Source organism: Cydia pomonella, chromosome 4 (assembly GCF_033807575.1).
Source record: "Cydia pomonella isolate Wapato2018A chromosome 4, ilCydPomo1, whole genome shotgun sequence".
Taxonomy (NCBI): Eukaryota; Metazoa; Arthropoda; class Insecta; order Lepidoptera; family Tortricidae; genus Cydia; species Cydia pomonella.
Window position 1 is genome coordinate 27,988,140 of NC_084706.1, and position 26,480 is coordinate 28,014,619.

General features: G+C 41.0%; 1 protein-coding gene across 2 annotated transcripts in view; it reads right to left on the bottom strand.

Annotated features, from left to right (window-relative positions):
* The window catches only part of LOC133517388 (protein O-mannosyl-transferase TMTC1-like), a 385,685-nt gene that overhangs the window by 192,995 nt on the left and 166,210 nt on the right, over nt 1–26,480 (bottom strand). For both annotated transcript variants that reach the window (XR_009799368.1, XM_061850690.1), the window contains exon 2: nt 4,142–4,319. Coding sequence is in view for 1 of the 2 variants with exons in the window: in XM_061850690.1 (XP_061706674.1) it covers nt 4,142–4,319 (178 nt within the window). In the remaining variant the exon portion in view is untranslated. The remainder of the gene's footprint in view (nt 1–4,141; nt 4,320–26,480) is intronic.

Here is a 26,480-nt window from a genome sequence, read left to right on the forward strand (position 1 = left end):
GCTTACTGTGGGACTTAGTCAATTTGTGTAATAATGTCCTATAATATTTATTTATTTATTTATTTATACAATGTTTTTCATCACACTTGCGAAGAACAAATCTAAATTTTAAGCGAAATAATTCGGTGACATTTCAATCATTCGTCCGCCATTTTGTCATTCTTTAACTGCTTTGGCATTGAAGGTACAGACACATCCGCCATTCAGCCATGATTGAAAATTGTGTAAAAATATTTAAAACGGCTTAAAATTAATCAAATTAAATATATATAAACATCAACAAAAAATATTTACAAACATCACTATTTCAAAAATAATTTTCATTTATTTATATAACTACTTAGTTCATATGAATTAGTGACAATTTAAAAAAATAAGCTATAATTCAAATGTGATCAATATAGGCCATTGTCCCGCAGATATCTGCATGAAATAAGATATTTTCGTGAAAGTGTGATGAAAAAATAATATATACATACACAGAAATTGTCATTATCTCTAAAACAAGCACGATTTCAGAAAACATTGTATGACATTTTAGTATCTAAATGCGGTCAAGAATACACCTTTGAAATCTGTCGGGTTTAATTGACCCACGGTGTATACCAACCTCACTGATTACCAAACTAACCCCGTTATCAATGTTGCCATTCGTTGAAAGTAGGGGTTGGAAAAACTGTCTAACGTAAAGGAACCCAATTTTGCCCGAATAAAGTATTTAAATAATAATTTTACAAAAAAAAAGATATTCAATGATTTCACTACAGGCTGTTTTTTAGTCATCTGCAATAATTTACGGGCTGAATATACCTATATAGGTCATACCGAGCAACTTTTACTATGGCACCAACCACAACAACTCATCATCAACTTTTACTATGAAAATCGAGAAATTATTTTCGTACATTTATATTTTTAGTACATCAATAATCTGTTCGTGATCTGGCTTCTAGTAGAATTATCAGTGCTTCACCCGAAAGAGTGGAGCGTATCACTGAGCCAGAACCCTTTTGTTTTGCTGCAACGCACTCAGCAAATCTTACCTTTTATTGATGCTTTTTGTTCTTTTTTTTTTTATGTGTGTATTGTTGCAAGCGAATAAATGGTTATCTAGATAGATATCTATCATTTGGCCACTCAGGCCGTCACTATTTGCTTCAAGCTACGGAAAGTTCACCCTCGCCTCAAGAAATCTGAACGTGTTGTTTGTGTTAACAAGTATTTGTTCTTGCTGTTTGTGTTGTCGGGTCGCTTGCGTTTGTATTGTAATTACGCTCTAATTGTGGGGTTTTACACCCAAACCGCGGGGTTAAGGGTTACGGGTGTTGGAACATATAGTTTTCTAGTAAGGTGAGCTTTGCCTTCGATGCCATAATGGCGTAGTTTAATAGCGAGATCGCCGTGGTCAGCTACATCGAAAGCTTTCGATAAGTCGCAGTACAACACTGCGACGCTGGCAACATTCGCGAGCGTCCATTACACGGCGCACTAGCTCGCGCGTCAGCGAAGATGTCGAGCGGCTGGCGCGATATTGACGCTCGGACAGGGCATCGGTTCCTGTCAAAAACTCAAGTTAAGCGTAACTAAGGCCGTTTTCGATCACTTTTGCTACCGCCGGTATAATAGAGACAGGTCTGTAGGAGTCAATGTTTTCTCTTTTTCCCTTCCCTTTGAAACGAGGGGAGATTTTACTCACTTTTAAGGGGGAGGGATCCATTCAATGATACATTGTTTATAAAGACCCGCAAGCACAGACTCGTCAGCCGCGGCGATGTATAAAAGTTCCATAGAAATTCCGTAGAGGTCTTTCGTTCCGTTATTAAACCTATGTGAGGTTCTCGCGTTCTTAGTAAACCCTTCCAAATGCAGTATCTGTGCAATATGTACCCAGGACACTATCGGCTGAATTACCTAGGTCACAGACTATTCCAATCCCGGCCTGTCCCAACCTGCGATATCGACCGACACTATCTGGGACACCCGGGCTGGATATCGGATACCTATTTAGAAATAGGAGACTGTAAAACTCTACGTTACAATTATAGGAACGTCTCATATCACGATGGCGGAGTATATAATGTCACTTCCTCATTAGGGAATAATTCATAAACGGCTTGTACGATCATGTTCGCTATAGTTTTCATCGAAAGTACTTGCTAAGTTTTTATTTCAAGATGTTTTCATATGTTTTGGACCTATGGTTAAAAAATTAGAGGACACATTTTTTTTTTACGAGATTATATTTTCCGAAAATATTCCCCGTATTCGTTTTAAAAGACTTATTCAGCGACGAATGATTTAGGTATGTATCCATGACAAATTGCAGCTTTCTAGCACCAACGATCACGGAGCAAAGCCACGGACGTACGGACAGACGGACAATGGCAAAATTGACTACAGAACCCTAAAAATGTAGTATCGCGTGCAGACCGACGCGGATACGGTAATCTCATGAAACATATAGACCGCGAGACAAGAACAGATTTCCATTACCAATCGCCTCCCGGACGAAAACTCGTATAATGGTTAATGGCTATGTATGATGAACCCTCGTGGACGTCAGCTGCCGCTCCGTTGGTGGGATGAGGAATGGCAGACACCGATATTTAAAAAATCGCCAGCCGCTTGTATCGCGGTGGTAAGAACGTCAGCTGGTCACGTGAACATGTAAAAAATAAGCGCTTTACATTTTGATAGTAAAACAGAATCATGAAACTTTGCATGCAGTTCCATCAGATGTTTCAAATAAACGGGTTACGCAATTTACACATTACGCATACTTTGCGGACTTAAAGTGTTACCACTTTTTACATGTTCATGTTAATAGCTGACGGTCTTTCCACCGTGATACACCCATCTGACAGTTTTTAAAATTAAAACAGCATCTGAACCATCATCTGACAAAGTATCAGTCGGGAGGCGATAACTTACTATAATATGATCCTGGCCCGCGGCCTTATACGTTTATTCTAATAAATTATGAACACCACTTAAGGCCATTGTTAGAACACAAAGCCGTTTGTAATGCCTATAACCTATACAGCTCGCTGAAACTGCTCCTATTATATTAAACGCTATTCAAAACATTCAAGTATTGATAAGTTATGACGACCTGTTTGGCCTAGTGGGTAGTGACCCTGCCTACAAAGCTGATGGTCCCGGGTTCAAATCCTGGTAAGGGCATGTATTTGTGTGATGAGCATGGATATCTGTTCCTGAGTCATGGGTGTTTTCTATGTATTTAAGTATTTATAGATATTTATATATTATATATATCGTTGTCTAAGTACCCTCAACACAAGCCTTATTGAGTTTACTGTGGGACTTAGTCAATTTGTGTAATAATGTCCTATAATATTTATTTATTTATTTTATATTATGTAGAATGTGAAACGAATGATTTAAGGCGCAGTAAGTTTGTGTTATTCTCTCAATTTCACTTAGACTAAGCGTGAGCGAGAAGGAAGTCCGCGCACGGAAGCCTGGATATCATATTTTTTTCATTTTAATTTTTTGTACGTCTCAGTATAAAAAAAAAATGTAATCTATAGGGGCTCGCAGTATAATAGCGAGTTAGGATAAAACAGATATACCTACTTGGTGAAAATTAATCGCTCTTTTAGTGAGCTTTTGTGTCTTTTGTAATACTTCAATATAATTATTACTTATCTTAAAAAAGTTACAAAACTCACCGCTTCACTATGAACAGGGTGCAGCGCGAACAATAGCCTAGCGAGCGCCGCGAACGGTCGACGCAGTCGTGCGATTGTCGCGCTCGCACGCGCGAGTAGCGTGCAACTAACGCAGTGGAGAAATGCGTTGGTGACGTGCCAGTACCAGGGGAAGAGGGATAGCTAACACTTTGAGAATGTTTCTTTCTTTAAACTCATTATTGCTACTATGTTATAAATATTATTAAAAATATAAAGTGAAAATGCAACGCGCTCTAATTGTTATATGCTCTTCTCACATACATCAAAGAGTAACAGAGATAGCACTATTGCTCGCAGTATAATAGCGAGTTAGGATAAAACAGATATACCTACTTAGTGAAAATTAATCGCTCTTTTAGTGAGCTTTTGTGTCTTTTGTAATACTTCAATATAATTATTACTTATCTTTAAAAAGTTACAAAACTCACCGCTTCACTATGAACAGGGTGCAGCGCGAACAATAGCCCAGCGAGCGCCGCGAACGGTCGACGCAGTCGTGCGATTGTCGCGCTCGCGCGCGCGACTAGCGTGCAACTGACGCAGTGGAGAAATGCGTTGGTGACGTGCCAGTACCAGGGGGACAGGCCGGAGAAGAAGTAGTTTAGTCTGGAACAAGGAAAACATGATTATTATTTAAATAAATTTAACCTTTGTAGTACAAGTTTTACACCTACGTCTCAAATAAAGAAATAAATATTAGGGGACATCTAATACAGATCGACTTAGCCCCAAACTAAGCAAGGCTTGTAATAGGACGAGTGGTAGGTACTACGCAGACGACATTCATACGTATGTAGATAAATGCATACTTATTTTTTTTCTTCTTCCTCGCGTTGTCCCGGCATTTTCGCCACGGCTCATGGGAGCCTGGGGTCCGCTTGACAACTAATCCCCAGAATTGGCGTAGGCACTAGTTTTTACGAAAGCGACTGCCATCTGACCTTCCAACTCCGAGGGTAAACTAGGCCTTGTTGGGATTAGTCCGGTTTCCTCATGATGCTTTCCTTCACCGAAAAGCGACTGGTAAATATCAATGATATTTCGTACATAAGTTCCTAAAAACTCATTGGTACGAGCCGGGGTTTGAACCGGCGACCTCCGAAATGAAAGTCGCACGCTCTTACCGCTAGGCCACCAGCGTTTTTTTGATAAATCATACTTATATATATACATAGAAAACACCCATGACTGAGGAACAAATATATGTGTTTATCACACAAATAAATGCCCTTACCAGGATCATCGGCAAGGTCTACCCATGAGGCCAGAGTCTGGCCTAATGGGTAGTGACCTTTACAACACGCGTGAGAGGGCCAAGAGAATTATTAATGACGACGATCTGACGAATGCTCGACTTCAAAGTCTGGAGCATCGTCGCAAGGTTGCCAGCCTAACGATCTTTTATAGGATACATTTCGGAGAGTGTGCTGAGGAATTGCACAACCTTATTCCTCCGTCCCCATTTCACCATCGGACTACCAGACAATCGGCACTTCGGCATCGCTTCATGGTAGGTATTCCACAAATACGCACGAAGCGTTTCGCTTCAACATTCCTTATGCGAACTGTCAAGGAGTGGAATGCCCTGCCCGAGTCTGTGTTTCCGTATGAGTACAATCTGAATCTCTTCAAGGCTAGAGTAAATAGGTATCTCATAGGTAAGCGTGTTCCACCGTAGACCGCATGATCACTTACCATCAGGTGTGATCGTGGTCAAACGCCGGCCTATCCTCCATAAAAAAAAAAAAACGTGTCGATTTAAAACACACCCTTCGTTCGTGTTTTAATTTATCTCCACTCGTTGCGAATTTCCTATTTTTCGCACTTGCATCGTAATGTACTATGTATGTATGTGCATGGTAGATAACCAATTATGAAAATGGCTTATAACTAAATACCACAAAAAAATAACAGAATTTTAAGAGCTAGACTCGATATAATACCTGTAATAAATACCCTAGTGTTTATTTAGTCACCTGCAATCATTCACGGGGAGGATAATATATTAGTACCTGGGCGACCGAGCTTTGCTCGGTTATAACTATTTATTGTAATATGGTGGTGTATAGGTAATAATCTTAACTAATTTTTTTCACTAAATTAAACTTGTCTAAAACAATAAAAATTAAAAAATTATATATAAACTTAAACATATAAAAAAGTTAGTCACCGGGTGAGATTCGAACCCGTAACACTCGTTTCTATCCGTCCGCGTCTTAACCCGCTGGACCAGACGGACAGTGGCCGGCAACACGAAATTAGCGACCATATTCTGCGTCGAAAGAAAAACGCATGAAAACTCGAAAACACGCGTTTTCCCAAATAATCTACATCGATTGTATACCCCCAAAAACCCCCATATACCAAATTTCAGCGAAATCGTTAGAGCCGTTTCCGAGATCACAGAAATATATATATACATATACAAGAATTGCTCGTTTAAAGGTATAAAAGATAGTTCATACTGAGCAACTTTCACTATGGGACCAACTCCAAAATCGCGAAAAAAAAAAATTACTGTGTGTTCATACATTTTGGCGGTCTTACTTCACATTTTGTATGGGAAACTTATTTTTTTTTCGCGATTTCCGCGATTGACCCATAGTAAAAGTTGCTCAGTATGACCTACATATTCACCCCGTAAATTATTACAGGTATTAAACACCTTGTATATGCAGAGATTATAAGATTTGCCTGCATATCTGTAGGAATTATCAATTTCAATGTTAATGTTCTGGATGACATTTCTTAGAGCAACGCAATGCAACCAATCTGTCGCAATTGGTATGTAACCTTTAATCTCCAAAGCTTTATATTATATTATTATAAGCGCTGGTGGCCTAGCGGTAAGAGCGTGCGACTTGCAATCCGGAGGTCGCGGGTTCAAACCCCGGCTCGTACCAATGAGTTTTTCGGAACTTATGTACGAAATATCATTTGATATTTACCAGTCGCTTTTCGGTGAAGGAAAACATCGTGAGGAAACCGGACTAATCCCAACAAGGCCTAGTTTATCCTCTGGGTTGGAAGGTCTGATGGCAGTCGCTTTCGTAAAAACTAGTGCCTACGCCAAATCTTGGGATTAGTTGTCAAGCGGACCCCAGGCTCCCATGAGCCGTGGCAAATGCCGGGACAACGCGAGGAAGAAGAATCTCCAAAGCTTTATATTATACGCAAAGGAGCATAATATAATAAACCTCTACATACGATCGATCTCACGCCCGAATGCGTGTAAATGAACTGTAAACACGACGAAGGCTTTTATTTTGCTATCTTTTCACCCGAAAACCATACAGTCATATCATTCTCCAACTTTGTATGGAGATACGATCTTTTGTTGTTAAACGTTATTAACGACAAAATGTCGTATCGGTAGAATACTTTGTATAGCACATACGATGTTTAGTGTTGGAGTGTTATGTGCGTCTTCTCTTGAGCCGTTTGCATCTCGCAGACAATGTGAAGCCTTCAAACGTGCTCTTTAAGCGTTTTGGGTGTGGTACAAGCTATAGGATTATTGCCTGTTTAGTTTAAATGTTACTAATTTTATTTTTAAACCAAAACTTAATTTAAATTTTGGCATATTATACTGAACTTACACTGAACTGAACAAGGAAAAAAAATCACCCGGACGGTAACGTAACTCACGTTTCAAAAATCTCGAATATTATTTAAATCTAAAGGTGATCTAAAGTCTTTATGGTCCTCCAGTAGGAGACGGCACTGGAAGAAGAAGAATGCTGAACTTACTATTTAATTGGGATGGGTTATGGCATTAACCGCGAAAGCTAATCATCGGTTCGAATCTGGCCTCGGCCAAGGAACGAAAATAAATTAAAAGATGAGTATTCGTAATTTCATTAGTACAAAACCGCTCAATAGTGACGCTCAACGTGAGTTATTTTACTTGTTCCAAGAGCATCTTCGAAACTGACGACGAAGTCTTATTACAGAAAAAAAAAACAACTAGACCCATGACCAAAAATTTATTACATATTAAGCAGGCATTACCTACTCCTTTCATATGTGAGAGGGTTTGGGCTATATAGTTTTCACGTTGGCCTAATGCTGGTTGGGGACTTTACATAGACCATAGAATTTCTTAGCAGACTTTATAAAAGAAGGCCTTTGCCCAACAGTGAGACGTGTATAGGCTGAATTATTTTTAGGTATCAATTTTTAAGCCTAAATCAAGTTTTTACCACATTTAACTATAACAAAATGTTGCCGCTATTTCCTACAAATCGGGCCACGTTTATAAGCGTTTTAGTAGCGATATTTGGGGCGGGAGACTTTACCTCGTTGCAGTAAACATTCACACACCCCAGTCTCGAATGTCACAAGTAACGTAACTTTTTGTGCTTTTATTTGTCGATAATAATGACTGCCAGTGATATCGAAATCAACATCATAAGAAGTTCTGCCATCTTGTATTGGATCCAGAGGTGTATTTCAATATTTGGCGCCCTGGGCCAATGGGTCTGGGCCGCCCCATATAATAAGCACAAATGCATATTTTATTCGGCGTCTTCTGGAAACGTGGGGCCAGCCTTTCGCATCCTACCACCACGGGCCATGGCCCCCTTGGCCCTTGGGTAAATACGCCCCAAATGGGATTCTAAAAGCAGTGTTCTTAGGAATATTCATACAATATTCTGCTGTTTTTTTTTCAAAGGCTAAGATATTCAAACCAATATTTACTTCGATTTTATTTATAATTTTAAGTGTTTGCTCCCGTCTTAGAAAAATTATAATTAGGTCTTAAAGTTTTGTAAAACAGGCCCTTTACAAAACTCAAATTCGTTTCGTTTTGTAACTTCGGCCCTTAAATTTTAAGAACCATACCCACAAAATACTGCACAAAAAACTATTATACGTCGCACGATTCTGCACACGGCGTAGTTACGTATCGTGACAAAATATTTTACATTTAAGCTTTCGGTTTAGTGCATAGGGAATAAGTGCACAAACTTAGAGAGGTCAAGCCATTCTACGAGAACGTCGCTTACGAAAGGCCATTCTTCTAATACTTCTGAACATGCTGAGAAAGTTAAATTGGGTCTGGTTATATATTTGTTAAATAAATGGTATTGGGGTTTGCAATCCGGATCAGAAATGTATGAAATGATCCCAGATCTGGATCCGCGGATCTTCCCATTCAGTTCCGTCGTGCAAATGCAAACACTAATGGGTATATAAGCCAAAACCGTTACGTAAGCGATATTCTCATGGAATGCCCCCTTCTTCTTCTTCTTCTTTAAGTGCCTTCTCCATCCCGGAGGTTGGCGACCTTATGTCTATATGCCATTCTAACTGAAGTCATGCGAATTAGTTTGGAATGCCCCCGGAGCAGTTTAATTTATTTATTTTAAATTTATTTATTTATTGGCCAAATACAAGTAAAACGTAGAATAGGTAGACTTAATGCCTTGAGGCATCTACCAGTCATCCCCTGGGCCAAACAAAAATTTCGGAAAAATAAATAGGTATACCGGTCCCGCTATCGCTTACATTTTGTACCGCAACTATAAGCGTTTTAGTAGCGGTATTTAGGGCGGGAGACGTTTCATCTTTCCACGGAAACAATTATACACCCCACAGTCTTGAACGTCACATGTAACGTAACTTTATACGTCGCACGCTGCATGTGGCGTAGCTCGTAGTAACGTAGCGTGACAAAGTATTTTACGTTTACGCTTTCAAAGATTTAAGAAGAAATTGAGTGTACGCTCGTAGTCAAAAATATCTGAACAACCGCTGCCAATCTACTTCAATAACAAGTCAAGACTTATGAAATAATATGAAATTTGACATGATCCAAGTAGTGACATATTGTGTTCCTGCCGGTGAGTAAGGTTGACAGAGCTCAACGAGGGTGCGGAGGGTTAGGGTCGGCAAGGCGCATGCAGCTCCTCTGGAGTTGCAGGCGTCCATAGGCAACGGAAACTGCTTAGGTGAAAAAATGTGTACGGTATGAGAACCAACTATTACTTGCTTCCAAAAATACTAAACAGCCTTCCGAAACATTTACAAGATTTATACCTAACCAATCCTGAATCAACTAAAGATATAAAAAATACTTGTTATCATCTAATAACCATGAACATATTTTATAAAGGATAACTTTAGAATAATATTAATGTAACATGTGTACAATATTATAACATTTATAACATAACTAAATAGTGCATTAGTCCGAACTCTGGCTGTAAACAAGCCATCTTTGGCTTAGCAGTTAAGAAATATGAAACTCTGCGATTAATTTAATGTTTAGAAATTTAATAAATAAAAAAATAAAAAATTACAGTAACAAGTTAAGATATTCATGATCAACTATAATCAGGTTAAGACAAAGTAAAACAGCATAAAATTTAGAAAAAGGAACAACTAAAACATTTTTAAGGAAGTACATAAAGTTTAAATCAAGCTATTAAATTAAATTAGCATTACAGCTTTGTGCGTGCGTGCGTGCGAATTTTCTACCGAAAGAAGTATAAAACTTTGTGGTCCTCGTTCCGACTACATATTTGGAAATAAAATAACGCAGCGGCTTACGTGAGCGAATAACCCGCTAACGCGAAGCGGCGCGGGTGAATCAATCCTTTGATACCTATGGAAGTGTCCTACGTGGGCGATCTCGTTGTGAACACTAATGCCGTTGGGCATTCGCGAGTTATTCGCTCACGTAAGCCACTGCGTAAGAAGAAAAATATTTTGCTAGAATAACACTAGACTCTCTATAACTCATAGTAATAATCTCAGTTCCATCATGACGTTGAAATGATGCCCCTATGCAAACTGCAAAATATGCGCATGCACGGCACACCCACTCATACTTTAATAACGCACGGAATTACGGGATCGTTCCACTTCACAGGGCATATATCATGCCAATATCACAGTGAAACGAGTAGTTTATAAACAAAACGCAGCAATAAAATGAAATGAGTACTGTTATCTAAATTGCTGCCCCAGCATTCGGTAACAACTTTTAGGAAACACATTCAAAATTTTAAATTCATAGGCCTTCAAATTCCAATGGTGGTTATGGTGTGACAAAGCACCATTTACAACAGAAATCTAAATATAGAAATATTTTTATTCGTTATGTTGATGGCGACTTCCAGCATTGATGTTCCTATGAGACCATCAAACAGTACACCAAATTCTTTTGACATTACAAAAGAATTTGGTTACGTAATTTTATAAAAAAGTTCACAGAAAAAAATGAAGTTTCTAGGAAAGTTCCTTTAACAAAATTTTACAAGTAAAGTAAGACTTCACCTTAACAGAAGATTGACCTGGGCCAACCACATCAAGATGAAAAGAAAAAAAGCGGATATTAAAAGAGCAGCTTACACTGGCTGATTGGCTGACAATCAACTCTAACACTTAATAACAAACTACTCATACCTATACAAATGTATAATAAAAACCGATATTATGGACTTATGGAATACAGCTGCGGGGATCAGCCAGCAACAAGTCAAAAATTCCTAAGAATGATCACGTGTGCACTATTACTAGCTAAAAATAGTGAAAGACATATATACACAGAAATACCAACAATAAAAGAGGTAAACGAATTCTGCAAAAAGTACAAAGAAAGACTTCAAAACCACTGTAACGCATAAGACTAAATACCGAGGCTAAAAAGATGGAACATTCTAGGTAAACGTAAACTGGTGATGATGCTCAGTGAAACACCACCTTCAACAGTAACCTATAAGAAAAAAAAATCATCTAATTATGGTTAAACCGATTTCAGATTTAAGTAGAAGAAAAGAAAAAAAAGCTTTTCATGTTAGTACAAAGTTTCGCAATTTTGGAAAGAAAATGATAGATATACATTACTTCCTTACTTTAACTCTGGCTCACGTTCGACCATACATCACGTTGGCGCCGCGTCAAGGCTTTATTTTAAAGATTGCTTGCTCTTTCTCTTGCAAAAAAATTTTTTATGCATTTTTTTTCTTTGCAAAAATCAAGTTATGAATGAACTTGATTATTTAAGATACTGTTTGGATTTAGACTACACCAGCGTTACACTGCCTCCTGCAGAAGTGCGCTGCGACATTACTGCCGACTGCATTACTGCCGGAAATGACAAAATCGATGTTGCTACCCGGATTTTTGATATTTGCGGTAATACTGTCAAATGCATTACTAATGATTGTTATATAAAGGTCTAATTTCTTTTTATTCGAATTTCTAATAGCAAAAACTGGTACAACCGGTGCCCTAACATGAGTAACTACTTGTGTATACAGCTAGTGTGGAGTATGGCGACGTGTATATTTATGTTGGGGCACTTACTGTACTGTTGCTGTACTTACTTACCAGACATAAATAAATATACAGGTGTAAAAAAAATAGTGGGGGATTCGTTTCAGGGTAAATCCCTGTATTTTTAGGTATTTAAATAAAAGTCAACAAACGATTAGTACATTTCAGGTAGTTATAACTATTGAAATATTATGTTAATGTGATATTTGCAGAATCTGGTTACGCCTATTTTAAGGGGCCACAGTACTGGCTGTAGACGGAACCCTGTCAAATTTGTATTTGTGTAGCAACGGTTCTATGAATTGTTTGTTTACTTTTATGTATGTCAGTCGGTCAATAACAGTTCTCATGTAAACACTGAATAAATTTCTAGTATACACTTTCTTAATTTAACTGTGCTATAGATCTCTGCTAAATAGTGATAGGTTTATTCCCCACAGTGGTTATGTAGCCTACGCACGATTCAAGAATAGTGTTAACGGTAAAAGAAAGAAATTTTCAGCGGAAATGAGTAGTACTGTAAAAATTGATCAACTCAACGAGAGTAATTATGAAACATGGAAGATCCAAGTTGAAGCAGTGTTAATAAAAAACGACGCCTGGGGATACGTTAATGGGAGTATCAAGAAACCAGCTGAGGTAGCCGAAGCAGCAAAATGGGAAATTGGTGATTCTAAAGCTAAGTCTGACCTAATTTTATCCATAACCCCGAGCGAATTACGACATTTGAGAGGTTGTAAGACATCGCGTGATGTATGGTTAAAGTTACAGAACATTCATGCTTCCAAGGGACCTGCGAGAAAGGCTACGCTATTAAAAGAGTTGTTACTGCGTAAATTGGATGAAGGTGGTGACTTAAGAGAACATGTCATGCGATTTTTCGATGTAGTAAGCCAATTAGCGGACATGGATATTGAAATGCATGATGATTTGATCTCTATAATGCTTCTGTATAGTTTGCCGTTCGGTTTTGACAATTTTAGATGTGCCATAGAATCTCGAGATGCATTGCCAAAACCAGACGCATTGAAAATTAAGATATTAGAAGAGGAACATTCCAGGAATAATAAAAAAAGTGTAGATAAGGCACTTCTTGTAAAAGGAAAGAGATCTTCTAAGCCTAAGAAACAAATAGAGCATCGTCAACACGCATATGATGCCCCTGAGCAGGCTAATTCGAAATTTAAGTATAAATGTTTCAAATGTCACCAGCATGGACATAAAGCCTCTGAGTGTACACTGAAGATGAAAGTACAACGTAATGATAGTGCAAAGTATGTGTCGAACTTAAATGAATTACCAGATGTTGATTCCAATTTTGTAACATTCAATTGTGTTTCAGATGTTAATGCTGTTTGCAACGAGAATGGAAATTGGATCGTCGACAGTGGGTGTACGTCACATTTGTGCAACGATACAGATAAATTTGGTACTACATTACTACCGTTGCCCGGTAAGCTAAATTTAGCGACAAATTCGAGCACAAACGTACAAGGTAAGGGGACAGTAAGATTTTCTTCATGTAATAATGGTTCAAAAATTGAAGTGCAACTGCCAAATACTCTATTTGTTCCTGATTTGCGATGTAACCTAATTTCAGTAGCTAAAATTACTGATCAAGGGTATAGCGTTACGTTCAAGAAAAACATAGCTAGTGTTCAAGATAGCTATGGTAACACTAAACTTGTCGCGAATCGTAAAGGTAATCTATATTACGTCGAGGAACATTGTGATGGAGTGTCAGCGATTTCTGAGCGAAAGGTTGACGTATGGTCGTGGCATGAGTATTTAGGTCACTTAAATGCGAAAGATCTTGTCCGAGTCTTAAACAAATCTGGCATGAACTTAAAGATGACAGATGTAGCCGAGTTGTACGATTGTGATATTTGTGCGAAAGGAAAAATGAGTAGGTTGCCTTTTTCTAGATCGAGTGGGCCATGCGATGAAAAGTTGAGAATCATACATTCTGACCTCGTAGGACCCATGCGGCATACGTCAATAAATGGAGCGAAATATTTCGTAACCTTTATCGACGATCATACGAGATGGTGTGAAGTATATTTTCTTAGTAAGAAAAGTGAAGTCTTCACTACATTCAAGGTATATAAAAATCACGTAGAGAATCTATTCAGACGTAAAATAACTTATCTCCATACAGATAACGGAGGCGAATACTGTAATCGGGATTTCGACGAGTTCCTGAAGAAAGAAGGAATAGCAAGAAGATTGACAATTCCTGGAGTACCCCAGCAGAACTCGGTCGCGGAAAGAAAAAACAGGACCTTGTTAGAAATGGCGAGATGTATGCTGATTTCATCAGGACTTTCTCCGGGTTTCTGGGCAGATGCTGTAGCAACAGCTTGCCATGTAAGAAATCATTGTCCGACCAGAAGTCTTGAAGGTGAGATACCTTTTGAGAAATGGTTTGAACGACCTGTCAAGTTAGACTACTTACACAAGTTTGGATCTAAGGTACACGTCTTGGACAAGTCAACCGGGAAAGATAAGTTCGCACCAAGAAGCCTGGAAGGAATCTTTGTAGGCTATCCTAGAGATCGCAAGGGTTACAGAGTATGGATGCCAAAACAACGACAAGTTATCATGTCAAGAGATGTGAAATTTCACGAAGCAAAAAGTGAAGGTAAAGAAAACGTGAACCTGAAGATTGACCCCTTTGAAATCGACTTGGGAGAATCGATAAATGTTCAAAATCAACCTGTATCGGTAGATGTAGAGTTCCATCCGACTCAAACTAGTGAAAATCCGGTAATACATATCTCCAATCACGAGGATGAGTGCATCGAGTCATCGAGTAGTCGTGATCCAGAACCTGAAGGAGGAGATGATGTTCCCGTTGAAGCCCGCCAAATGACAGACGATCCATATATTGTCATGGAACCATCTCAACACGATCATCATCAAGACGATGTTCATGTTGATGGGGGGAGGATAGTAAAGAGAGGTCCAGGGCGACCACGACTGGAGCGAGGTCATGTTGGGCGTCCACGCAAGATATACAACATGGTTGATGTAGAGCCACAGGTTTCCACGGAAGAAGGCGTTGAGTCGACTGGAGAGTATGCAGGACTGTGTGGATTTCGTTGGAGTCGCCGAAATAACTCTAAAGGAGGCCTTATCCGGTAACGAACGAAAAGGATGGAAAGACGCAATAATTTCAGAAGTTCAAAGTTTAATCAAAAACGATACTTTCGATGTTGTCAAGAAACCTATGGATCGAAATGTTGTTGGTTGCCGATATATATTAACAAAGAAGTTGAATATCGATAGAACTGAGAAGAAGAAAGCCAGACTAGTGGCAAAAGGTTTTAGCCAACGTTACGGCATCGATTATCAGAAAACTTTTGCGCCAGTCGCTAGGCTTGACTCGATAAGACTATTAGTTGCACTTGCAGTGGAGCTGGATCTTAAAATTCATCAGTTGGACATTAATACGGCATATTTAAATGGATTATTAGAAGAGGAGATATATATGAAGGTGCCAGATCTCCTAGATGAATGTTTGCAAGATCTAACACGATTGGAGCAGCCAGGTTCACTTATACATGAAAGAGCTAGTAAGATGTTATGTGACCTGAGGTCTGAAGGCAGTGTGTGCAGGCTCAAAAGATCGCTGTACGGGCTTAAAACAAGCTGGTCGACAATGGAACATCAGACTGGACGAGCAGCTGAAGTCCATGGGATTACAAGCATCTTTAAATGAGCCTTGTCTTTATTTTAAAAATATAGATTCGCAAACTAAACTCTTTGTATTAATTTACGTAGATGACATTCTCGTCGCTTCGCAAAGAGGTGAATGTATCGAAGATTTCAAAAAGGAACTGGCCACTAAGTTTGAATTGAAAGATTATGGCATTGTGAAATATATGTTAGGCATAGAGTTTGACAGATGTGACAAAAGCATGAAATTGTCACAAGAAAAATACATTGATGATTTATTAATCAAATTTAATATGGATAAAAGTAAACCAATATCTACGCCTATGGAAGTTAAGCAAAAGATTGAAAAATCTGTAAATAAGTGCAGTGACAGTGAACAGTACCCATATCGTGAGATTATAGGTTCACTGATGTATCTCTCTACGGGAACAAGACCTGATATTACGAATACCGTGGCTGTATTGAGTCAATTCTTGGATTGTCCTAATGAGGAATGTTGGAATGCTGCAAAGCGTGTGCTGCGATACCTAAAGCATACAAAACAATATGGACTTGTTTACAAAAAGACAGGTAAATCTTTGCATGGTTACTCGGATGCTGATTGGGGAGGATGTTTGATAGATAGGCGTTCTTATTCCGGTTATGTTTTCATGTTAGGAGGTGGATGTGTGTCGTGGAAGTCGCAGAAGCAGAAATGTGTCAGCACCTCAAGCTGTCAATCAGAGTATGTAAGTCTAGCCTTATCAATGAAGGAAGCTATCTACTTGAACAGCTTACTTACTGAAGTTGGGTTACGTAAGTTTGCACCATTATCTTTACATGTAGATAATCAGGGGCGATTTGCCTTGCGAACGATCCAATGTTTCATTCTCGGAGTAAACACATTGACATAAGGTACCACTTTGTACGAAGTGTATTAAAGGACAATAAGAGTATTGAGTTAAAGTACTTACCGACCGACTCAATGCTCGCCGACATATTAACGAAGGCTATGCATAGAGAAAAGCACTATATGTGCATGCGCGGTTTGGGCATTGCTTGTTAATTGTTTATTTTTTTTATAGTTGTTCTTTGATATTACTTTGATTTGTTTTTATATGTTTTATTTGTGTTACCGTTTATTTTGAATATGCACATTAAGGGGGCGTATTGAAATATTATGTTAATGTGATATTTGCAGAATCTGGTTACGCCTATTTTAAGGGGCCACAGTACTGGCTGTAGACGGAACCCTGTCAAATTTGTATTTGTGTAGCAACGGTTCTATGAATTGTTTGTTTACTTTTATGTATGTCAGTCGGTCAATAACAGTTCTCATGTAAACACTGAATAAATTTCTAGTATACACTTTCTTAATTTAACTGTGCTATAGATCTCTGCTAAATAGTGATAGGTTTATTCCCCACAATAACATTTATTGGTTAACTAACCAAATACAAAATCGCCTGGATCTGTCACTGAAGGACCTGACTTTAACCTACATTATTTGATCATGTAATGTTTTCATTTTCAACTGCCTTAAGGAGTCATTTGAGGGTAGACTTTGTTCACTTTTATTTATATACCTAAATATTCAGCGTATAGGAAAAAGTAGAAAACAAAAAAATTACGTTTTTTTTTCTATAGGCCAGTCCGTCCAAGTCGACCAAACCCCCAAAGAGTAAAAAAAATTCGCGTCAAAAAAAAAGATTTTTTTCCTACTTTTTCTTATCAAAACACGACACCGAATATGCCCTTAAACGCATCCCCATTATTTTTGTTACACCTTATAAGTTACTTGAATTTTCATGTCAAATTACACTACATTTCAGAATGTCGTTTAAAAATTAAAGCGTAACTTTGATCGCATGGCGTTGGCTAGCTTCATGTGACTCGCGGAGATACAATACTTCCTTACTTGAACTCTGGCGCCATACATCACAACGGGCCAAGGATTTATTCCATAAATTGCTTCGTTAAGAACCGTCTTCCCTCTCTGCCAATTTGTTAGCGGATGAAAGGGACGTGGAGTGCATTTACGAGCAGCAATTGTATTATTATAGCCCCCATGTTGAAAAAAAAGAAGATATATACTTATTATCTTATTTGGCTGATAGATTAAGATGCGTTTTCCTGCGCCAAATCAGTCAAATAGCCGATGAAAATTGATCTTTTAATGATATTTTTTGCCCTTGTACAGTCGCCATCAGATATATCGGAGCGGCCGAGGTGCTCAAAAATATCTGAACACGCACTCTAACGCCTTGACAATAAAGGCGTGTTCAGATATTTGTGAGCCTTTGGCCGCTCCGATATATCTGATGGCGACTGTACAAGGGTAAAAAATATATGATGGCGGCTGTACAATGTAGATATATTTTTACATTATTTATGTATATTATTTTCTATACCAACAGCCGTCTTCTTTTCATAATTTTTACTATTTTTCGTCGTAATTCGTAATAAAATGTAATTAAAATATCCGATATAATTGATTCTCTTCAACTCTGGTATAAAAGTATTGTAAATATCGATAATCCAAGCTCAAGTTAAGAGGGTTCAAAAAAACGCCGAAGCGCTTCAAGAAAAGGTAGGTAGTGCCCTTGCGCTTTACTTGGCTCATCTTGGCGAGGGCAATACCGTACCCCCAGATAATGCCACACTGTTTTATACATTTTAATAAGATTTGCTTCAGTTGTTGTCAAGAGAGTTAAATCTCTTAAAGCAAGGGAAGTCAAATTGAGCAGTAAACTTGTATTTAAAACTAGTCAACCTAGTGGCATCATGCCAGGTACCTACCAGAGTAGACTTAAATAGCGTAGTCTATCTTCAAACAAGGACACAGTGACGTGTAAAGTGAAAAAAAAAAACAAGCCACACTACAATGATACAACCACGGAATTCAAGTTCGGAAAATCCTGGGACAGTCAGCAACAGAAAGTCGTTGGTAGAGAAAACGTTTGTGCCATATCCCTTATTGAGCAAAAAACGAAATTAATGATTCCTAAAATGACAAAAAGAAAACGCTATAAATGACAATAACCGGTTTTTTTAAATATTGTGCCATATCCGTATTTTACTAAAGGATAATTTACACTATGTTAACAGAAAACTATCACAAAAATTGTGACATATTCAAAACTTTGTGACTTCTCATAACATTGTACGTGCAAGTTTAGGTACTCATCAAAAACGGATATGGCAATATTATTTCACGATTACCACTATATTCAACAGGCACTTTTTAATATTGAACAACAAGTGTAGCTGTTAATGGTAGGCACTGGCGCGAGGAATGAAAAGCAGGAGTAAACTTGACAATGAAACTTTTATTTTAACTTTCGGATACAGGGTCGAGTTAAACCGATCGCGGTCTAGCAGCGGACTGCCGCCGGCGCATAGCAACGTAGTGCACATTACTTGCATAACATGTCATACAATTTTGAACCTTAAGTATTAGTAACTAAGTATGTATTTAACATGGCAACTTTTCCTTAAAAATAACTTTAACTAGTTACATATGTACCTATAGTGAGCGCATCGCTAACACTCCCCACCCCAGTGCTGACTCAGCACTCTAAACTTACGGGAATAGGAGCGATGCGAGCCGCGGACCTCCGGTAAGTCCCGGTAGCCGTCCTCACCTCCAACTAAACGGATCCGTCCGTCTGCGCCAGGAATTACCTGCGTGATCAATCCCTTCGGCCACATATTGCGGGGAGAGTTGGGATCTACCACCAGAACGAGGTCCCCTACTTTTAGCGGCTTCCGCTCCTCTAGCCATTTTGTCCTAGGCACGAGGATGGGTAGATTTCTCTTAGCCCCTCTGCCAGAACATGTCAGCGAGCCTCTGCGCCTTCCGCCATAGTTTTCTCAAGTAGAGATCAGAATCATCGAACTCTCCTACAAGAGGGAGTCCGCGATGATGACCCTAAAGGAAATGATTAGGAGTGAAGAGACTTCACCGTCAGCAGGATCGACAGACACGTGCACCAATGGACGACCGTTGACCATGTTCTCAACTTCTGCCATTAATGTGGTCAAAACTTCGTCCCTTGGTGCTCGTTCTTTTAAACGACTTTGAGAGCCGCTTTACTGAACGTATTAAACGTTCCCACGCCCCACCCCAATGGGGGCTGGCGGGGGGAATAAAGTCCAATCCATGTTGTGTATTACCCCCCTCAGCTTTTAGAACGTCCATATCTAGCGCCTCCATTGACCGACGCAACTCTGTGCGGCGCCCCTCAGATTAGTACCGTTGTCCGAGTACAGGATGGCGCGGCCAGCCGCGCCGCGCCGCCATGCGTCGCAACGCCATGATAAGCGAGGTCGGTTGTAAGGAGGCAACCAGCTCGATATGAATCGCCCGCACTGTGAGGCATGTGAAGATAGAACACCATATCTTTTTCTCTCTGCGGCGACCCACCGCGACCTCCATTGGCCCAAAAAGGTCCAACCCACAGTGAAAAAAGGGTCGCTGATGGTGTTCTATTCTGGCCTGTGGTAAATCGCCCATGCGCGGTACCTGAGGTTTGCTCTTCATTATCCTGCACAGCATGCACCTTGACGTCACGAGTTTTACAGTAGGTCGAAGTCTAAGTACCCAATACTTTGCTTTATTTCGTTTACCACCATCTCCTGACTTCCGTGGGCCGCTTTCACATGGTAATGCCGGACGATTTAAGCGGGCTACCTGATTGACGGCGTCCAGGATCCGGGTCTCTTGACGTCCAGAGGCACATCTGATGCGGCGTCAATGCGCCCGCCACACGCGAAGTAGTCATGTTCGTTCCTAAAATGGGTGATAATTTTAATAACTTACTTGCGCGATGTAAAGCCCCGTGCGCCTTATTCTGGCTAAGTCTTCCCAAAAGACTCGTTTTGCGCGTGTTTTTAGTAAAAGTATCTCAGCGCGCTCCATCATTGCGCAATCGGATCTCGACCGCCTGACCTTTGCACCTAGCGATGAACTTTAGCACTGCCGCCGTGGCACGGGTGAGACGAAGCCACGAAGAGAAGCGCTGTGGGTCCGGCACTGTATGCATGCAGGTTCGTCACGCACCTGGACGACTGCTACGCATTCCCCTGTCTCCTCCTCGTTACAGGTCGGTAATTATATCCTTTGGCCATAGACTTTCAGTCAGCGTATAAAAAAGAAGGACCTTTAAACCACTCGCATCTGTAGGGGCTAGATCAAACGAGTCCCGCGTCGCTAAATCGGCAACATTTAGTTTCGTAGGAATGTACCGCCACTCGTCAACGCGGGTAAGGTCGTCAATCTCCCCCAAGCGATTTGCTTCAAAGGCCTTATACGTACGATTTTTGTTGAGAATCCAATGTAATACAGTTGAGGAGTCACACCAGAAGGTAACGCCTCGTTGACGTCAGTTTGTGCTCCTTCCAATTGCATTGGCTAGTCTTGCAGACAACAATGCAGCTTGCAGCTCAGCCTTCGGTATAGTCAGCTGTTTTATCGGCAGTAACTCGCTTTTGCTGGCAATAAATGCAACATAAATTAGTGGCCGTTATCCTCCCAGCGCCAATAGCCCACAGCTGACATCGACCTGGAAGATGCATCGCTAAAAAAATGCATTTGTAAATATTATAATACTGAGTACTTACTACTCGATGCGGTCGTAGCAGATGTAGATGCCGCTACGCCCTCGTAGCATTTCGTAGCACTGTGCGTAGGTGCGTGGGTCGCAGGGGGAGAGGTAGTGCGTTGGCGACGATATCCACACAATCTTGCATTTCGCTCGCACGCGCTGTAGCCGATTGCTGTCCCTTACCGCATTGCGCGCGGCTGTGCAGTACCACCTAGGTATGCCGGATATCTTTAATTACCTTCAAAAGGTCGACCCATTTTCGCCACTTGTGATAAATTTGGTCTGGAATGAAAATCCTCCCAATCCCCCTGTAAGCGCCAAGCCTCTTGAAGCATAATTCGGCCTTGAATCGTGAAGGTGTGCTAAAAAACCTAGTACATCAAATATTGACATAATTACTCTTAACATTACACGTTTCGTAGGCCTATTCTCACCTTCAAGTACGTCGCTCGGTATAACGTTTTAATGACAATCGAAGCCCAATATGTCATCAGCCGGGTACCAAATGAGACCTAAGGTACGCTCGCTCTCATGTTGCTGCCGAATTTGAACCTTACAGCAGCAGTGGCCTAAGGTCTCCTTTGGCACGCTGTTTAAAACTGCGACGCTGTTGCTCGTCCAATTTCTTATTTCAAAGCCGCCCGCCCTGTGGATATAACTGACATTTTTTACCATTTCGATCGCTGTCGCCTCGTCGGGCAGGCTGTCGATGTAGTCGTCCATGTAGTGCGAGTTGACGATGGCATCGACGGCGGCGGGAAATGACGATTCAAATCGCTGGGCGTTTTTATTTTTTACAAATTGCGCGACAAATGGAGCACAATTTGCGCCGAAAATAAGTGACGTCATCGCGTACGTCTTCATGTTTTCTGTGGGGTTGTTTCTCCACAGAAACCTCAGCGCGTCCTGGTCATCTTGATGGATCTTGACTCTCAAGAACATGTCTCTAATGTCACCTGTTACTGCAATTGGATGTTCCCGAAAGCGCAGCATTATACCTAAAAGTGATGACAATAGGTCAGGTCCTGTGAGCAAATAATCGTTCAGGGAGCTACCACTTACCTGACTTGCAGCATCAAAGACCAGACGAAGTTTTTGCTTATTGGGGTTGTCTACGCCGAAATGAGGTAAGTAATAAGTCTTCGGCGTGACCTCGGTGTTAATTAGTTCCATAGCGTAATCATTTTTTAACAAATGATTGACCCTTTCACGGTACCTTTCGGCGAAACCTGGATTCTTACCCATTTTGCGCTCAATACCCTTCATCCTGGTAAGCGCGTTTGGGCGGGAGTCGGGCATGGGGCGGTGTTCGTCCTTCCACGGAAGGCCGACGTACCAACGCCCATCGATGAGCTCGGCGGAGCGCTCCAGCTGCGCGACGGCGCGGGCGTCGTCGGCCTTTTGCCGCACGTGCGTCGTCACGCCCATGGAATCTAGCAAAAATGAGCGCCTAACATCTTCGTGGATTTCCCTTAGGAGGCACTCATCTGATGTGGTATCGTGATCTGCTCCGCTATCTGCAATAAAAAGGTTAGTATGCACAGCGACAGATGGCGGGCCCCTGGACGGACGGACAGTCCGCGGCACGCACACTTTCCCATGGACACTCCAGCCGAGGCGGGTGAGTGTAGCTGATGGCTCATTATATTTGCCCTCCCGTATTTGAATAGGTATTACAACATGTAAGTTATCTTGACCTAATAATAATTCAGGTTCTGAATCAGTGGTGCAAAATTTATGTTTTATATCAGCTAAGTGAGAGTAATTAACTAATTTTAAAACAGACAATGTTTGTATTGGCAAACTCAATTCTTCAACACAACGCAATTTAACATTATAAACCTTATTGTCCATACCTTTAAGGTCGACATTCACTTTTGTCGATTTGTACTCAAGTTCGTTATCTTTAAACGCACCGTGAACTCGCAATGTCTGTGAATTACCACGTAGACCGACGCGTCGCGCGAGATTAGCACTTATTAACGAGACGGAAGATCCATCGTCCAATAGCGCGGTGCTATTTACCATACCGTTAGGTCCCTGCACACGCACTGGTACTACTTTTAACAACACTCTGCTGTCGGTCGCTTTTATATGAGTTAAAGTTTCCATCACTGGCTTGAACGCGGGTTCGCGCGGCGCGGCTTCTTTTATCGCGGTACTATTATTCGGTACACTTGCACTCGGCAGCGGTGCGGGCGCCGCCGTGACGTCACGCGCACTGTTGTTTACCGGATAATGTAGTAGGCGATGATGTGGAGCTCCGCAGCCGTCCTTGTCGCACGCAGGGGCCTTGCAAGTATCGCGTTCATGCTTGGAGATAATGCATTTGTAGCATAAACCATGTTTTTTTACATGTTGCCATCGTACTTTTCGCAACGCCTTCTTAAATGGTTTGCATTCCGTTATCTTATGCACAGCTGTTCGGCAAAATAAACATTTTAAATCGCCTTCTTCAGTTTGTAGTAAAACAGTTTGTGTACGGGAAGATGAATGTTCGCTAGATTTGTTTTTATACATATCGCTGCGCGTAGTTGTTAAAAAACTTGCAGTTGTAGAAATCTTTAATGCTTCGTCATTAAGAAAATCCGATAGAATGACTAACCTCGATTTCGGGCATCTTGGAGAAGTTTAAAACTGTAGTCTGACCATTTGGAGATAAGCACAGTGGGCAGCTTGGATAGGATGATGGAGACGATATTCATGCCATGTAGGTACTCCTCGCGTCCTACTGCTCGCACAGCTTCTACGAAATTTTGAACCTTCACTGCGAACATAACTATATCCTTATGATATTCGAGTTGCAAAGGCTGTAGCTTCTTGATGTCTTGCAGAATACGAGAAATGATGCTGTCGGGGTTTCCAAAACGTAGCTCCAAGGTCGACATTACCCGGTCGGGCGACGTGGCGCTGATAAATAATGCAGTGACAGCATCACGTGCGGCTCCTTTAAGACATTTACGAAGCCTCCATAAATTTTCTTTATCTGTAAATCTACAGACCTCAGTAGACTCCTGGTACGCCTGTTTGAACTGAAGCCATTCTAATTGGTCACCTGAAAATTCAGGTAGGTCCTTAGGCGTGCTAATGCGGCTGAGTAAACTGGCGTTAGGCACTTGATTGCTAGCGGTCGATAGGTCTTTAAGTGCGCCGGCTAATAATTGCACTGTTTGGTTGAGCGCGCTGACGGTACCTTCGGGCGCAGGTGGCGCTGCCGGCATGAAGCCATCGGCGGCGGCGCGCGGCGCTAAGCTAGACGCTGGCCTCGGCTGAGCTTGCTCGGTGAATGCAGAGGGTATCACAGGTGCAGGCATCGTGCTGGAACTGAATGTGCAGCGCGTCCGTTGTGACTCCATTGTCGGGGGCTTGCTGCTCCTCAGGTAGTTCCGTTTGGTTGCTTTGGTGCTCAACCCACGCATTATATCGTTGCGAAGAGGCATTGCCATCAAATTGTGAACTGTATTCCTCTAGGTCCTCTTCGTCACTATTAAGTGCTGCAAGTTGCGCGTCTAAGGTTTTATTAATAGATCCATTTGAATCGCAGCCTTTTCCTTTGCGGCGTCCAAAATTAATTGCTTTCGCCTGGCTTCTTTAGAGGCTGACGATCTTCGTGAGCCCTTGCTGCTCGGGACGGCACCCACATGTGACGCGGCAGGCTTTATGTCGGGAATTGGCTTAAATTGCTGCATTGGTTCCGACTTTATGCTGCTTGTCGCATTTAATTTGTATTGTAGAAACTTCTTGACCATCGGATCCAAAGGTTTCTCGATTTTTTCGGGCGTAGTTACATTGCACGGCGGTATAACCTCACTTTTTCTTTGTTCTTGCTCGCGCGCCATGTGTTCCGCGTGCTCCCGACGTACCTTCGCACTACGCGTTTCCATTTTTGAAGGCGTTCGGTGTATCGGCATTATCCGGTTCGAAGACCACTTTGTTAATGGTAGGCACTGGCGCGAGGAATGAAAAGCAGGAGTAAACTTGACAATGAAACTTTTATTTTAACTTTCGGATACAGGGTCGAGTTAAACCGATCGCGTCTAGCAGCGGACTGCCGCCGGCGCATAGCAACGTAGTGCACATTACTTGCATAACATGTCATACAATTTTGAACCTTAAGTATTAGTAACTAAGTATGTATTTAACATGGCAACTTTTCCTTAAAAATAAACTTTAACTAGTTACATATGTACCTATAGTGAGCGCATCGCTAACAGTAGCCTAGCGACAGATTGTTGACAACACTAAAAAATATGTTGCGTCTAGACGCAACATATTTATTTAGGCACTAGTGCCTAATTCGTGTAGTATTTACGTTGAATCCAGGATATCTAGACTGCTGAATAAAACTATAGCGGACTGTAAACACTATTTCAATTACTGGTAGTCACAAAGGTATTTTATAATTATTTTCGGCGCAATGCGTGTGCCATATGTTCCGCGAGCCGTTATTTCGATTCTGCCCGTCCCCTGCGGACCGGCCCGGATCTCCGTCGCTGGCTAACCGGTCCGGTGACGTGACGGTGGACGTCATCGCTGTTGCTGTGGAGATAATTCGATGCGGTGGCGGGCTTGTCGCCAACATATACTCCCGGCGTTGAAGAGCTTGGAAGGATGGAGGAGTAATCTGTATACCATCTAGTTATTTATTCTAAGGTTCTCTGGAAGATAAAAAAGGAAATGCAGAGATTGAAGGTTAAACTTGAATTACAAATACCCAGAGATAGTTTACTGTCATTGTTTATACTGTGCTAGTATATCCTTAATTTTGGCAGTCTGCCTTTGAAAATGCACCATAAAATCGAGTGATTATCTTATTCACAGATTCGGAATAGAAGCGAGAACCAGCTTTGTTTCATTTGAATAAGCAAAAAGATTTTTTTTTTTTTTATTCTACGTCGGTGGCAAACAAGCATACGGCCCGCCTGACGGCAAGCAGTCTCCGCAGCCTATATACGCCTGCAACTCCAGAGGAGTTACATGCGCGTTGCCGACCCTAAACCCACCCCCCTCGTTGAGCTCTGGCAACCTTACTCACCGGCAGGAACACAACACTATGAGTAGGGTCTAGTGTTATTTGGCTGCGGTTTTCTGTAAGGTGGAGGTAGTTCCCCAGTTGGGCTCTGCTCTAGATCTGGAATGACATCCACTGGCTGTGCCCTGCCACACAAAGCGAGATGATATTCTAAAGCCACAGCGTAGACACCACACAAAACAACTA